The sequence below is a fragment of the Lampetra planeri genome, chromosome 1 (genome assembly GCF_965212315.1).
Source record: "Lampetra planeri chromosome 1, kcLamPlan1.2.h2, whole genome shotgun sequence".
In the NCBI taxonomy this organism is placed as follows: domain Eukaryota; kingdom Metazoa; phylum Chordata; class Hyperoartia; order Petromyzontiformes; family Petromyzontidae; genus Lampetra; species Lampetra planeri.
In genome coordinates this window covers 5399777-5417374 of record NC_136107.1, presented here as the reverse complement: position 1 = coordinate 5417374, position 17598 = coordinate 5399777, and the positions used below count along the sequence as shown (strand labels likewise).

At 40.9% G+C, this 17598-nt stretch overlaps 1 protein-coding gene across 1 annotated transcript; it reads right to left on the bottom strand.

Moving 5' to 3' along the window:
- Positions 1 to 4742: 4742 nt before the first annotated feature.
- On the bottom strand, positions 4743 to 8586 carry LOC144732215 (gap junction delta-3 protein-like). The gene is given in 2 exon segments (XM_078613647.1): positions 4743 to 5822; positions 8398 to 8586. Coding segments are annotated over 2 exon segments (963 nt in total). The 3' UTR covers positions 4743 to 5048.
- Positions 8587 to 17598: the final 9012 nt, after the last annotated feature.

Below are 17598 nucleotides of genomic sequence, written 5' to 3'. Positions count from 1 at the left end.
GGATCCCCCGGGACCCCGCCCCTCGGTTGGGAGGTGGATAAAAGGCGGACCTCTCTACAGGCTCGGGACCAGTTAAAGACAGAAGCCGAAGACCAGCTAGATAGAACCCTGAGACTTCTAGCCCCGCTGTCCTTATCAGGGCCGGGACTCTGTGCGGCTCAGTGGTGAGACCCTGGGAACCCCTGGCCCGACGTCTTTGTAAGGGCCGGGTCCAGTGGGTCAGTGGTCGGAACTCGCACCCTGGCTAGGGCGAGTTAGAATAGCCTCCCCCTAGACACCCATAGCCAGAGGACCCTGAGTGTAGTCCTGTGTTAGAGCACGTTAGCCCGGAGGCAGTACCTCCACAGACAGTGGTGTAGCCCTGAGTGTTCTGGGACTGTACTGCCGAGTGTGGTGTTAATAGCAGAGGTGTGGACTCGAGTCATGTGACTTGGACTCGAGTCAGACTCGAGTCATGAATTTGATGACTTGCGACTCGACTTGGACTTGCATAACAATGACTTTGTCCCACCTATGAGATGTGGACTCGAGTCATGTGACTTGGACTCGAGTCAGACTCGAGTCATGAATTTGATGACTTGCGACTCGACTTGGACTTGCATAACAATGACTTTGTCCCACCTCTGGTTAATAGTGTTGCCTCCAAGTACCGTCTCCGACGTCTCCAGAATCCACAAACACTACACATATTCCGCCTTCTGAATAATTCTGAAGCCTTACAATTGTTGATTATATCATCTCTTCTACAGCATTCTCTTCTCTAAAAATCATATTGACGTATTTGTCTCGTCATTATCGTTCCTGTAGGTCATAGGACTTGAAACGCAAAAGTAATTTTTATTTCTTAGTGGTTCTCTTGCAGCCACAATCACATGAGGTCATGATAATATCCTTTTTTTAACTAGAAAAGCCTCACTGGGTCTCAATCATTTTCTTGAAAGCTCCACGTTTTGATGGTTCAAAAACTCATTTTTAATTTGTATGTTTAAGTCAAGTTATGAAAACCATGACACCACGTTTTGTAATACTGCCGCAGACTAAAATGATTTTCCAATGTATTGGCACTCTGCATGGTTCAGCCAAAGGACGAATGTATTGTATTTGTATTGAGGTGTTAAATTGAATTGCATCTGTAGTGCAAATTGAATTACAACATGGTCTCGTGAAAGATATATAAAACTGAAATCAATTGCGTTGTTATTTAGGGCAAATATATGACGTACTTTTTAAATTTAATAATTTATACACAGTGTATAGGCAACTTATTTAAATTGAATGAAGCACACATTGTAGGCTGTCACAATACTGAATTCATTCTGTATGAGCCTCGGGAAATTAACAATTACCATTGGCTGGCAGTTGTCTCCTCACGTTCCTAAGGGATGGTCTGAAACCCACTCTCCTGGTACTAAGTTTTAAGCTCCGAAGTGGGCCGTGTTCCAGTAGGTCAAGATTAAGCATGTTGTACAGTACAACTCAAGAGCAAATATAGGGTTAATAGTTGAGTTGCTGCTCTGGAGACTGTTGATCGATGTTCAGTCGCCGGGGTTGATGAGATGTCTTACTTAATGGAGTGGGCCGTTTGGAGACTGCCATCTTCCACTCCAGTCTTATTGTGAAAGTAGTGTATGGATGAGGAAGCAGGCAGAGATAGAGATTTTAAAAAATCGCACATTTTTACTGTAATTTATTAATTCAATGTCTATTTTATGTTATTTATCAGTGTCTTATAAAACACATATTTTGTAAACTCCATGGACTTGCATAAGTGAATGGCTACTTACATTACAGATTATAATTGTAGAAACACATCGGGTGTTGAAATTCGTATATACAGGTAGTCACCGACTTACAATGGAGATGCGTTACGACGACCCCATCGTAAGTCGAAAATATTGTAAGTCGAAAATGGCCTAGCCTACCCAGGAGTCTACCTATATATCTATATACAGAAATGTCCATCACACCAGAAGTGGTTGCCTCTGTAGATGATAAGTCTACAGTCATTTAGTGATAAACTCTCTACAGAGCACATTATTTATGTTTGCAATAAATACGAACGGATAATGGAAGGTAGTGAATGGTAACATTTTATAAGTAGAATAAATATGACCTATGAGCCTTTTAAGATCGTGGAATGAAATGTCACAACCAAATGTGTATCTCTGTGTGCTTCGAAATGGTTTAAGCTCATCTATATATACTCTAGATCAGGGGTCGGCAACCTGCGGCTCCGGAGCCGCATGCGGCTCTTTTGAACCTTGACCGCGGCTCCGGGGCGGATGCTAGCGAGGGGAGGAGGCGCACTGTGACACCTGCTCTGGCGTTGCCGCTGCTGACAGGTCGCCGCTCCGCTCCACACTGCCCGCCCGGTGACAGGCAATAACGTTGCCGTTGCTTTGTCACATGTTTGGAAGAAGTAAAAACCTTCCTGGGCAGCAAAGAGCTCACCTTTGCTGAGCTGGAACAGCCAGAGTGGCTGGAAAAATTACATTTTATGGTAGACATGACAGCACATCTAAACACGCTAAATACAACCCTTCAGGGGAAAGGAGGCACAGCCCTGCACATGCTGGAGGAGGTTTTGGCATTCGAGAGCAAGTTGACAGTGTTTGTCAAAGATTTACAGAGAGGTACACTGTCTCACTTTCCCTCTTTGAGAGAGTTCAAACAAAGTCATGATACGATAAATTTGGAATATTTCAAGTCTGCAATCACCACAATGCAAAGTTCGTTTGGGAAACGATTCTGTGAGTTCAGAGAGGAAAAAACGACATTATCCTTCCCTGTCACTCCCCTGGCGATCGATCCATCCCTATTGAATATGACTGCATTTGCAGGTGTAAGTCAACCTGATCTTGAGATGGAACTGGCCGATATAGCCGACAAAGATATATGGGTGTCCAAGTTCAAATGCTTGACCGCTACTCTTGAGGATGTTGCCCGTCAGAAGGCCATTCTGGCTCAGAATCATAAATGGAGTGATATTGAAAACCTTCCCAAACAGGACAAACTTGTATTCGAAACATGGAATGCCATCCCCAACACTTATATAAACATGAAAAGTATGCATTTGGAGTCCTGTCGATCTTCGGCTCCACATATGTATGTGAGCAGGTCTTCTCCAACATGAACTATATTAAAAACAAACATCGATCACGCCTCACAGATGACAGCTTGCAAGCCTGTGTGAAAATGAAGGTGACGTCTTACAGCCCTGATGTGCAGACACTGTGCACTGAGGTTCAGGAGCAAAAATCCCATTAACCAGGTAATTTAGCTATTAATTTGCAAAAATATATTTTACATTGTTAAGTGAAAAAGTCCTTTTTTTATTCAGATTGACAGCTGACTGCACGATCCTGTATATAGCAATAAGGTAAGAAACAATATATGCAGTGTTATATTTGTTTTAAATGTTGCAATGGTTTTGCGGCTCCCAGTTTATTTTTTCCTTCGGAAACGGGTCCAAGTGGCTCTTTATGTCTTAAAGGTTGCAGACCCCTGCTCTAGATGTATCATATTCGTATTCACTATTGTGCTGTATTATTGACAATTTATCTTCCATATATAAAAGGGAAATTTGTGATGTGTGTCTGTTCAAAATGTTTAGCATACTTCCCGATATGCAACAAACTTGAAATTTGCCATGTGGGTACTTTCCAGACTGTACACCATGCAAAAATGATTTAAAAAAATACACTTTTGTATTTTGGGGGGGGGGGGGGGGGGCGCAATAATGCATATATTTTGCACGGCAAGTGAGCTGTGATGTCACATCTGTCATGTGACCCGTGTGCGGAAGCGTAACGGAGTGTGCCTGCTGATCGCGGGCAAAGTGAAATACAAATGTGTTGCAGGTCTAAGGCGTTCTTCGCGCAGCATTGCTTTATTATTTCAGCCGTTTACTGCCTTACGCACCCTGAAAATTGTGTGTGTCTGCAGCAAGCGCGTGTATGTGTACCTATGGACGCGCGCATGTGTGTGTGGGGGGAGCGGTAGTGTAGTGGTTAGCGCACTTCGCTATTAACTCGGTGACCTGAGTTTGATTCCTGCTCACGGCCACCACCACTCAGTGACGATTCTCTGAACCGGTCCTGGGCCTCCCCTAGGTCGACTCAGCCTCAAACGAGTAACTGGTGTGGTGTGTGAACATCGCCACTGGGGAGACAAAGGCGGCCGGGCGTGGTGAATCCAAGACCCGGGCGAAGCCAGGTAGTAAAGCTAGTGTGCAATATAAAAATCAGGGACAATGCAGACCAACAGATGCTGATTCATGACTAATTCCTGAAGCTCAGATGGCCATTGCAGACTTCCCTATGCTCTTTTCTTACTTTGTTTATTTTCCCACTCGTGAAAAAAATCAACTCCTTTTAACATTCTTGGGTTAGGAACTTCTATTTTTACACGCTTTTATTTAACTCACTCTGTTGTTGTTGTCGTTGTATCCTCAAATATTGTAACTCAATTTTAACCCACCTCCCAATGTGGTATCGACTGCAAACATTGTATACTTATGTCATACTGATGACAATACTATATTCTATCATAAAAAATATGCATTTTTTTTTTAAATGTAGAGTTATGTTTCGGCTTGGCTCTAATTGTCCACGGTCCCTTACGTTATGGCAAGCTTCGGGGCCACTTCCTGGAGTCGTGAAGTTCTCCCATTAGTACGGTACATTTCATTAAAGCGTGTTTTAAAAAAAGTAGTTTTAAATATTACTTATTTTCGATTCGATTACCCTGCCATGCCCTATGTGTGGTAAATGTCCAAATCAAAAGATGCGGGGCTATTAGTTAAAATGTAGGTTTCCGTAGCCAATACAATGATCCATATTTGTTGTTTGGGTTAGGCCACGTCGTAGTTTTATGTCAATTGCAAGCATAAAACTACTACATAGCCTAACCCACAAACAAATATGGATCACGATTATTACTGTAGATTATTTTTTGCAAAGGAAAGCCTCATTGTCAGCAGGTTCCTGCTTGTGGTCTTTGGACATTTGTGTATACAGTTAATATTTCATGTGGTTCATAAACACAGTTTATGAGTTCAACACTGACTGGGAGCCAACTCTGCTTCGGATCATACCACTGTCTGGCTGCCTAGGCATGTCCATAGGCAGAGGGTCCATTCTCATCGAGGTGTTTTCATGAGTTATGTTGCTGTAGTTTTGAACTCTGGTGATGTCTCGAGCAGAGCCATTTAGGAACACTCCATCATGTAGGATCAATGTAATACCATTTTTTGATTTAGGGTTATTGGTGGGGGACTTGCATGAGGGCAGAGGAAATGCATAGTCTTTTACATATTTCTCATTATTCTCTGTCCTTCTGAGCCTCCATCTTAGCATCTTCAGCCCAATAAGGTTGATCTCGATCAAGCACAGAAGAGTTGAGATCACGTTGATGACAAAGTAGTAGAGGAGGAAGACGTTCTTTTCTGTGGGACGCGACACGAAGCAGTCCACCCTGTTGGGGCACGGGAAGCGCTCACACGGAAAGTGGGCCTCGATGGTGAACCCGTAAACAAAGTACTGGCTCACGAGGCAGCCGATCTCCAGGACCAGCTTGAACACCACGTGGACTACATACAAGGTGTATCTTCTGGTCCTTCTCTGAGCTTTAGTCTTCTCCCACCTCACTTTTTCTTCAGTATTTCTCAATGGGGTTTTTTCAATGATTTTCTCTGCCATTTCCTCCTTGGTCTGGCTGTGTATGGCATATGCGATGAAGGAGAGTGGAGGCACTGACAGCACCATAATCTGGAATATCCAGAAGCGATAGTGCGACATTGGGAAGGCCTTGTCATAGCAAACCTGGGAATGAAAAGAACAAAACTTAACCTATAACTTAATTCACAAATTGACAAATTGAACACAATTCTGTGACATATATATACGTACTGTATAACCCTGTGTCTGCATGGTAAGACTTGACCACATTTAGACACCCGGATAGTGATTTATGTTTAAAAAAGTAAACTGATGACTTTTAGATTTGTCATCCTGAATAAATGTTGAGTAAATGAGAGAAATTTTACAGAGATAGGAAGTAGAAGAGGCAAGTGTGTACTTGCAAGCCGAGCTAAAATAATATACCATGCATGCAAATACAGGGTTATTGTTATCAATGATGCATCATGATGTTTTATTCTGCATATATATATAAAGTTAACATGTACCACCAGACAACATAACTAAGCATTGAGTGATATTTATGTTGTTTGTTTTGAGCCATTGTATGCATACTTCATATTTCTTGACTTCCAATGAAGTAGCACATTATTTAACTGTATAAGGGCAATTTACTGAATGAATTCCCAACTAGGATTTGAACTTTCAACCTTCCAGTTGTGAGCTAGGTGTTCTACATTAGTGCCTTTTTCCAGATACCTGAGTGTATATAGATACTATGTATATTATGCCCACAAAAGGCCTGATTCACATGTATTGAATTTTGTTTTGTCTGCTGTTTTTCCAGAGTGCGCCAATGTCTCCATTACCCATAATGGGGAAATTTCCCAAAGATTATAAATATGACTATTTATTCAAATCTGATCCAGAGTCGATTTTCAGTTATCGTTATTGAAACGGACACACCAAATTGGAGTAGCGTTTTTTCCGCTAATCTTGTGATACTGAAAGTTATAGGGATTGTATAATCAACAACGTTTTCAAGTTTCAAGTTTCATTTATTAGGTATAGCCCTGTGAGCCATTCGGCTCTTGAATTGGGTGCAACCGCAACAAACAAAAAAACAAAAACATGAACAAGAAAACATCTTAAAGTGACTATGTGCAAACAGAAAATCCAAGAAATGACAGCAACATATTGCAGAAAAAGCACCGTACACCAACAGTGTGCAAAAATCCCAGTGGGATGCAAGTTAAACAACAACAACCACAAGACAACTTAGATAAAGGCCATCAGTCTAACTCTGTACTACAATCAACAAACCGAAAAACTTTTAAAAAATTACCAAAATAAAGCTATAAAAGCAATGAAACAGTGATCATAGGAACAGTGACCGAATTTTCACAATAAACGACGTAAACAACATGTATTACCAAACTCTGCTGCCATAGCTTGCTGCATTAGTCACTCCACAACAGCAGGAGCATCAGTCGGAGTGTCAACATTTTTCAATTCACCTTTAAGATCAGCACACTAAATCAAAACACAGATCATACTTTGCAGCGGTCATCCGGAGCGAAACATTGTATTTTAGGCCACTGAATTGCAGTGGCAGCTAAGGGTGTACAACTCCTCTAAAGCAGTTTTGAGTGAAGATCTCATAGGTAGTGACTCAAGTTTCAGTTTATTGGCAATAGCATTCCAGACCCTGGGGGCATCAATAGCAAAGGCCCTTCCTCCAGTATTTGTACGGCAATAGGGAATGTGAAGCTGGTAAATGAGCGAAGACCTTAGGTCAAATTTGTTCTTTGAAACAGAGAGGAGATCCAGCAGGTAATCTGCGGATTTCTTTGTAAGTACATCATGAATAAATAAGATCTGATGCACAAGCCGTCGAACATTGAGAGATGTTAAGTTTGACCCAATGTAGAGATCACAGTGGTGAGTCCTATATGGGCAGTTCAATGCAAATCTTAAGGCCGAGTGATACATTGAGTCAAGCTTCTTCAGTACAGTACTTGGGGCTGATTTATACACGATGTTACAGTAATCAAGTAGAGGCAGTATGGTAGCTTTTATCAATTCCAAACGGAACATAGGGGGGAAGCAATGCTTGTGTCGATACAGAAAACCAATTTTATTTTTTTTTATTTTTACCAATATAATCAATGTGATCTTCAAATTTCAGTTTTGAATCAAGAATGACCCCAAGATACTTATAGACCTTGACTTGCTCTATTTGATAATTATTTAAGGAATGTAATTGGGGGAAAATAACTTCCTGCTTTAGTCCTGGTGAGAAGCATAGCACCTTGGTTTTGGAGGTATTCAGGACTAGTTTAAGAGCAACTAGCTGATGTTGTAGTTTGTTGAAATCACCCTGGAGCTTAGCAAACACGTCATCCGGAGAGCGGCCAGCAGTAATCAGTATTGTGTCATCTGAAAATTGTTTTACTCTGGAATGATCCAGGTCAGTGCCCAATTCATTGACATAAAGAGATAACAAGAGGGGGCCGAGGATTGAACCCTGTGGAACCCCTTTTGTTATCTTAACACTGTTTGACCTCCAACCATCGGTTAGTACAGTTTGAGTGCGAAAAGAGAGGTAATTTTTTAACCATTCTTAACGTGGGTAGAAACCAACCATTGGTAATTGTTTATTACCACAGATATTTTTTTCCGATGAAACACAAAAAAGGAGCATTTCAGCAAAACCAAATCAATCACACCCCTTGCACGATCACAGCTCAGAACTGACCTGATTGCAGCCTGGTTGCAAAGTATTACATATGAAAGCCTCTTGCTCGTCTTCGTAGAGATTGTCGCCGATAGTTCAGAGCACCATGATGCGGAATATGACAAAGATGAGCAGCCAGAATCGGCCTGTCATGGTGGAGTGAATGTTCACCACCTGGAGGATATCGCCTAAGAAGCTCCATTCTCCCATGATGCCGCACAATGTTGGGGCGTCACAGACTCCCGCTATACAACAACAGCAGAAACACAGTACCATTACGGCATGAAATGCCTCTGACAACTGCCTCTTGTCTCTTCATACACTCCAGTTTGCTGAACTATCTCTGATAAAGATACAAAAATGGGGTCACATTAATGTTATAATGTCTGTTACATAAAAAATAGAGTGTTGCACTTTTTACTTCATCTATACTGTATTTGGCTACGTAATTTTGTATGTAATTTTGTTAATTGTTAAACATGAGATTGGTATGAGGTGGTATAGGTGATGAGTGGAATTGAAGGATCACATTTTTGGAGAAATAGAGTGAAAAATGCTTTATTAAGGAATTTACTTCGTGCAAAGTGTTGTGTGGCCTTAGATAGTTTCTATCCAATTATCTAATGTCCCACAACTATTCGTGTTATGAGACTAAAGCAAAAACTCATGCGTTTAAGCACTGTAAGTTAGCGTTAAGTTTAAATTTCCATACATTGACACTTGTGGAGCTATATGGATATGCAGTATTGTTTTTGGCCATCTTTAATACTGTAGATAGTAAGGCATATTTACTGTCTGCCCGTGCGTCTGTGTGAAAGCCTCTATTAATGCAGAAATGGAACATTGACTCATGTGGTCTCATTGAAACCATGGTGGCCATTAAAAGGTTATAATTATGATACATTACAGCCCTGAGCCAATCAACTGCCAGATGAAGGCCTCCACACGCCACGTCAGTCATGGGAATTGCTTGACCATACTTTATCACGGTGGTCAAAGTTAAAGGAGCCCTGGGGGGGGGGTCAGATACGACTCGCAACTGATTATGTTAGCCGTTGCTATGAATTAAACTTGAGTCACCAACTTCCTAGTAAAGTGCACTTACCACTTGTCCATAGCATAACCCAATTACATTGCTTGTTTCATATGAGGGATTGTTAGAGGTTTCCAACAATATTTAAATGTGTGCAATATGTACACGTTTTGCCATCCTCCTCTCCCACTGGTGTAGTGCCAATGATGGTTAATGCGGTGGTAATGTTGAACAATCTATTGGGTTTCGGGAATAGCAATGTGTAAGATTGCATGAAGTTAACCAACTTGAAAGAATGTAACAACTCCATTTGTAACCCCCACATAACAATTTCAAGTTAATCATCAAACTTATATTTTTCTTCATTAAGTCCTCCCATTCAATTGCAACTTGCTTTGTACTGGGACATCTTTCTCACTCATACTTTTAATTAGTTATGAGCTTCCCAAGATTCTGTCTACTGTAATATTCGGGATCATTGGGCATAGGGGCACAAGCACTGGTGAACACTCGTAACAAGTCAAGCAAGTCCACACATTGTATCTGGGTGAACACTCTTCTATGCTGGCTAGATTTGGCAAATCTTTTGTCCCGATGCAGTAAGAACCAGTTGTGACTAGTGTAGACAAAAAAAACCATTATCTCAGCTATGTTTTGAGAGATTGTTACATGAGCAGGTCACATAGTAGGAGGAACATAGGATTATATCTTTATGCTTATTGAATATGTTGTGTATTGGCATAATTGAAAAGAATGTAGGCATTTTTAGTTTTTATGAATTTAGAAGCACGATGAATACTACACATGTAATGGCCATCGCTAACAATTATTACCACCGTGGTCTGGTTAAAAGGAATGAATCAGCTTCCGAATTTTTTTTTCTCTAAATTCAGTTTGTTTTAAAAGTGTTTTGTGTACTGTATTATTAATGAAGTTAGATATATGTGATGGCTGGAATATTTCACTAGACAATTGCGTATGCTGACATAGCATCAGTACAATGTTAAATGTTAGCAGGCACCAATGCAAGGAATGAAGACAATCGAACTTGTAAAGAATTAGTCAATTAAAAAGCATATAGCATTGTTTAGTAACAGGTGGATGAGCGTGTTAAAATGATTCCAATCATGTCTGCTAATCAACAGGATTAAATATTGAAATCAATCCATGAGTAACTTATATTCAAGGAGGTGCACACTTATAAAGTTACTTTAATTGAATTTTGACTTAAAACTTTCGTGACTGCAGGATTTCATATTCGTGGTTCTTTCGGTAAAGTCACGTAGATAGTAAAATTTGTTTTTAAATAATTTAAAATAAAAGCAAAAAACCACGACGTTTCGATCGCAACACAAGCGGTCTTCATCAGGCGGAGAGAAAAGAGGGGGCAAGCCTCCAAATGCAACTGCTTATAAGGGCTTTCAAAGTGAGCCAGCGCCAATGTCGGAGCAAAGCACCAGAAGTACAAGTAAAGCGAGTGCGTTAGACAATGGGGGGAGCGAGGGGGCAGAGGGGGGGATAGAAATAGAGGCGGAGCTGAAGGCGAGAGCGCAGTCCAAGTGTGTTAGACAATGGGGGGAGGAAGAGGGTAGAGATAGGGGGAAGAGAAGGGGGGTAGAGATAGGAGGAGAGAGGGGGGTAGAGATGGGGGGGGCGTTGCACCTAGCTACACCCATCCACACTGCTGACGGTAGAGGTTGACAAGTAAACACAAATCAAGTCATGACCCAAAGTGGTTGATGACATCTTTTCAATGATTGCTGAGTTTAAAACCATCGTCTCGGTTGAAATTGTATCTGTGTCTATATATATATGGATGGCTTCATGAACGAATCTTTGTTGATAGCCAGTGGGCTTGCAAAGTACCTTCGTCTTAGAGAAATCAATTTCGTGTGAGCCCACCGCATTTAAACAATGATCAGCCACGGCCGAGGTATTGGTGCTAGCGTGTTTCAGATCTGCCTTATGTTCACGAACACGGTCCGAGACATGTCGCTTAGTTTCCCCCAATGTAACCACTGCCGCAGACGCAGCTTAGTTTGTAGACGCTAGGGTATTGCATGTCAGGGATCACATCCTTCACAGATGGGATCAGATCACGAATTTTATGTACTGTGTTAAATCGAACCTGGATCTCATGATTTTGGAAATATTTTTAGTGACCCCAGCTATGTATAGCAAGGTGATGGTTTTGATTGGGTCCTCAGATAGTTGATTACCAACGGTTAGGGTGATAGCTTTACGGATGATGTGGTCTGAATATCCATTCATGTTGAGAGCTTAGTGGCTAGGTGATGACGGTCGGAGATACATTGTGCTCTGTGGTGTAGCGTTTTGATGAGGGAATTCTTCTGGGATGGATGGTGGTGGGAATCAGGTTTTAGGTAGGCGTCAGTATGGGTTACTTTCCTGTAGACAGAATGGCTGATTGAGCTATCTGGTCTCTTTTTGATTAAGACATCCAAGAAAGGTAGAATGCCATCCTTTTATACCTCCATGGTGAATTTGATTGCTGGGTGTATGGAATTGATGTGGTTGAGGAATTGTTTCAAACCCGGTCGGCCATGTGACCAGATGACAAACGTGTCATCCACGTGCCTCTTCCACAAGGACGGGCGTAGAGTGGATGCCTGGATGGCGTCCGTCTCAAAAATTTCCGTGAAAATGTTGGCCACAACTGGAGATAAAGGAGAACCCATTGGGGTGCGTTCAGTTTGTTTGTAGAATGTTCCACCCTAGGTGAAGTATGTATTGGTTAGGCAGTGTCTCACCAGGGCTGGTACATCAGCATTCAAACCTTGTTGGACCAAATCATCAATTGTTGCAATGATTTCGGGCACATGAACTTTGGTGAACAAGGAAACTACATAGAAACTAACGAGCAAATCACTTGGGGACAGTGAGATGTCTTTCATTTACTTAAATTGGTTACGCTTATGGCAACGCAGATTACATATATACACTTTCTTAAAATCACAAGTTATAATTTTGAACATTCCACCACCTTTACCTGGCCGAGTGGCACCGTAGTTAGAACACTCAACTGACAATTGTAAGGCTGCACGTTCAAGACCCTGCCAAAGCTCGTAGTGGCAGATGCCAAGCTATCCATAGTGGTACTCATTTAATTGACCTTGGAGGGATGATAGGTTAAGTCCTTTCAATTTGTGGGTGGATTGTTGTGCCGCTGATTCACATACTTATGTCAATGGGTAATGATAATTATAGAGACAAAGATCCCTGCATAGCCTTGACTGACTGTTGGAGCAAAGGCTGTTTAGCGAGCACCTTTGACGCCGGCACGGTACAAGAGGAGGTCGGTGGCCAACTCCACATCCAATTTTTTTTTTTTGCCAGATAAGGCCCACTGAGCTATATTGCTATCTTTCAGAAGTAACCTGGCCACAAATGATAGCTCAACGAAGTGGCCTATCACGTGGACATTTATTGCAGCGAAATACTCGAAACGCATGTTTATAAATGTGGACAGAAAGAAACCGTAGGAACCAGAGAAAAATCCACACGACCACGGAGAGACCATGCAAACTCAAAATTGATAGGTGTCAGGGTCTGGATCAAACCCACAGCCTCCTGTATACGAGGTGAAGTAGTTAACATATCGCCACCATGGCGCCCCACATCCAGCCACCTTTGTCTCCCCAGAGGTGATGTTTACGCACCGCGTCAGATACTCATTTACGGCTGATTCGACCTAAAGGAGGCCTAGGACCGGTTCAAATATTCACCACCGTTTTCGGTCGTCAGCGGGAATTGAATTTGGGTCACAGGGTTTGCAGCACATTGCGTATTGTGAGGTGAGGTCATAGTCCATTGACTCAAACTAGGAAATAAAAACATGATGACAAAAACAACACGTTCGGAATAGAAGTAACAGTATTTTACCATCCGAGAGCGAAGAGACAATACGTCTGGTTGGTGATAATTTATAAAGAAACGAGATGTATTAATTTCTTCCATATGAAAACAAATAGGGCAACACAGGAGCCAAGAGAAAATTCCAGGATAATATAAAAAAACACGATGTAAAATAATGTAAAACAAAGCAAAACTGTGAAACCTGTACTTGTTGTTTAAAATGTCGAATAATAAAATTCCACGATTATCAGATAGGGCATCATTTTTTTCTCAATTAAAATTTCACTTCATTAGCCTCTGTAGTTGTCTGCATTGTCAGTCTCTTATTCGTGTACATTTATGACCACAAAAAGGCGATCCATTTATTAAACGAAGTATAACTGAATAAGTTGACGTGATAAGTATAGTCCAATTTCATGCCATGAAGATAAAAAAGTGCAGTGTCTAAAATTTGATAGTTCTTTTGAAATGCAAAAAGCAACATAATGCAGTACAAAGGCTTTTGCATACACACATAGCATAAGTAGATACAGTACTGTAAATCCACATCTCATTAATGATGAATCTCTCTGACAAAAGCCTTATACATGTATTTTACCCTGACAATACCACTGACCATCCTGACCTCCGCTTGGCAACTTTCAGTGTTTGACAGAGTTTGTGCAATTTTCATCTGAACTCAAATAAAGAGTAATAGTGCGAATCCCTTTTCCAAGCCACTTTTGGGTGACGGTTTCCCCACACCACCAGTCATGGCGGCTGTTTTGCCATACTTCTTCGTGCTGGTCAGTGTAAGTTGGTGAAGGGGGGAGGTGCAGGACTGGTTGAGATATCGCTCGCCATTGCCGTTAACTTTGGCCAGAAATAAAACCAAAGCCACCAGGTTAAGAGTTAAGTGCACTTACCAATACGCCCCACATTCCATCCCCATTATCAACATGTACAATAAATAGATAGACAGAGATTTAAGTGAAAGTAAATCCCTGCTCAACCCAGCATGGGACGGTGGTAATCTTTGTTTGGTGGTCCTGAGTCAGAGGTGGAAATGCCGCATTTCTATGACAAGGACACGTGTATAGAAAAATCTATGTTGTATTCCCATGACGATAATTTTACATGATATAACAGTAACAATGACATTATGATAATTATAAGTCATAACTAGAATACTCTTTGGTTCTTTCGGTAAAGTCACGTAGGTATAAAATAAAATAAATCAGGTGATGATGGATGCTTGTGTTGCGCACGAAACGTCTTTATTTATTTTATTTTCTACCTACGTGACTTTACCGAAAGAACCAAAGAGTATGGATTCCTGCATTCACGAAAGCTTCAATTCAAGATATAACTAGAATACTTTACAAACACTAAAGGATAAAAAACACAAAAGCGGTGAGGCTTCACAAATGCTAAGTCAACCGTGTTAAATAGGCAAAACGTGTACGTAATAATCATCAGCATATCATTTATCCACTGCTTGATGAAAGCCTCCCACAAATTGTGGCCATCCCTTATGGTTTCATAGTACAAAGATCCATCTGGCTCGTCATCTCTTCACTCCATCTCCATGGTAGTTGACCTCTTACGCCTGTTCACTCATTTGGCTGCCACTCCGCCAAAAGTGTTGCCCTTTGGTTAGCATCCTCTTTCGTGATGTGTCCGGCCCAAGCCCTCTGACTTTTATTAGCAGTCAATGTGTTGTCTTTATTGTGAGTTTGTTCTCGAATGCATCTGCTCTTCTCTAATTCGAAGCACGCTTCTTTTCAAACACGCTTCTTTTCAAACTTTTTGTTATTTTCTTTGAACCTATCTATCTGACGTTACCGAAAGACCCAAATAATATTTTAGCTTTAGTTTAATACATTTGTGATGTCCATGTTCCTGATCCCCATGTCATATAGTAGGTGATATATAATTACTAAAAACTTAATGACTCACAAAAACATGCTGATCTTTTTCAAATGTACTTTTTACCATGCCAACCAGTCGATACTCTTAATGTGACCTTAATTTAAGTTAACCAGAGCTCTCGTACCAATTCAGGGCATGACATTAGTACAGTTATGGTGTTGTTGGCTGTGTTATATAACAGAAAAGTAGATATTTTGTAGTGTATGGCCATTCAATACAAGAATACTTGTAAGTGTATTTAAACAAGTTTAAACATCTCTCATATATTCAAAGCAATTAAAAGTTGTAGACACAGCACCTATCTTAAAAACACATCAAAATGTAGCAGGTGAAGGTATGCCCTTACCTGTATGGATTGTCCGTTTAAATGATTTCCCAGAGTGAGTGGAAGCTGGCTTATGAACGTTTTCCAACACGGATAGATGCTACACAACAGGTTTGACACGAACACAACTTTAAGGGTTTAAACCCAGTGTTATATAATGTACAGTACCCTACTATCCTGGCTTGAAGTGATTGAATGCATGGGGCGGAACTTATTTGGGTGTGGGGAGATGATTTCTCAACAAAAATGCATCACAATTAGTTATCCAAATAGCGTGGAATGTGATGTCAGTTGTGATTATTTTATTCTGAGAACATATTTCCACACAAATGGTAGACTTTAGTAAAATTTAACCAACACTACACTTTTTATTACAAACCGAAAGGCACTGATTGCAGTCATTAAGGATTCCCGTGGTGTCGACGTCTGTTTTACCTGTAACCACTCTTAATTTTCGCTATATATGCATTGCCCTAAACTCATGTAAATGGAAAACAATCTTCTGGGCTTTGAGAATAGGTGTTAAAATAAAATGAACAGGGCATGAGAATTTTGCGGAATTACTAATCAAGAGGAGATGGGTAAGGCATGTTTATGAGGCTGGAGGAGGGCAGGTTACCATGACTGGTATTGCAGTGGCACCCGGAGGTTGGTGGCCTCCATAATCAGTCTAGCCACTTTATTCATGTATTCTGGGTATATACAAAATTACGTTTATCTTTTTCTTGTGGAATATAAAACCCATATTTATTAGATTTGTTAAGGGTTTGAAACAATTTAGGCCGGTAAAGTTGAAAACTTGTTCAGTTTTGCATTAACTGCATGTCATACATCACTGTGTTGAGTGGTGCAATTGCCCAAAAGAAGCCAAAAATATGTAACTAGGGAACTGTCAGCAACTGGTTGTAGACATAAGCTGACACTTGCCGTGCCTTACACAAGTCAAGGTCATGAATTGTGAACATGAGTACAGAGGCAGATGTCACCAGAATTGCTGGTCACCCTACCACTCCATTGTAGGTCATGCTAAGCTCATTCAGTGCTTACAACCCTTTCCTCGGGTCAATTGTGGCCGGGACAACTGTGTAGTTGTCCACTATAAATGATAAGCAGTAGTCGTAGACGTTTAAAACCATGTGAGAGCCCATTGACAATGAAGCCTCTTTTTCTCGGAAATCCCGGGTCAGAACAGGATAGGATAACAAGTGATGATGCTGTAAATATACGTTGGTTTGAGGTCACTCAACACCTTTGGTTCTATGAGTCACAATAGCTGTTAAGGGCAATTATGGAATTACACCACCCACCCATCACAGAATACTGTATATGCTATATTCTGTAGAACCTTTCCCCAGCTTGATATATTTTCTGTGATCATAAACAATACAAATTTGTGGATAAAATCTAACTTTACACCACCTAACTTAAAGTTTACTTATTCTAAACGTTTTGATGTGTGTAATCACCACATCACAGTAATCATACCATACAAATACTATCACCTGATGGGCTTAAAGACCATGTAATTAATAATTGTTTTACTGCTTTGAAGTTACAATGTTGTTTCAAAACTATTCTTGTTAAATAACATCTTATTTCAGGAGAATTTCACCATTGTGAAATGTACATATAAGTTGTAATTGAGGCACAGTGGTTGACGCACTGCGTTATGAACCCGGCAAGCTCAGTTCAATCCAGAGCCATGTCTAATGTCAGTGGTGAGTGATAATTGAATTGGTCGTCCACCAACCCACGCTAACCAGCGTTGATGCACTACGGTCAAATAATCCTCGTGACAAGCACCACGTGGGGAGGTCTTCACATATTTTAGAAATGTGTTTATATGGTTACATGTATATCCTGTTATACCATGTTATGCTAAAAAGTGCCAAGTTCATTGGTCATCAAGACAGGCCAGTAACTGTTATCTCAGAAGTATTCTTTCGTATGGCTGATGTAGATGCAGAGCAACAACTTTAATTTCACATTAAGGTGGTGAAGCCAGAAAATCGTCTCAGAAGCAGCAGAGTGTATTACTGTGATATATCCTTCATGTTTGTGGATCGGGCATTGCGTC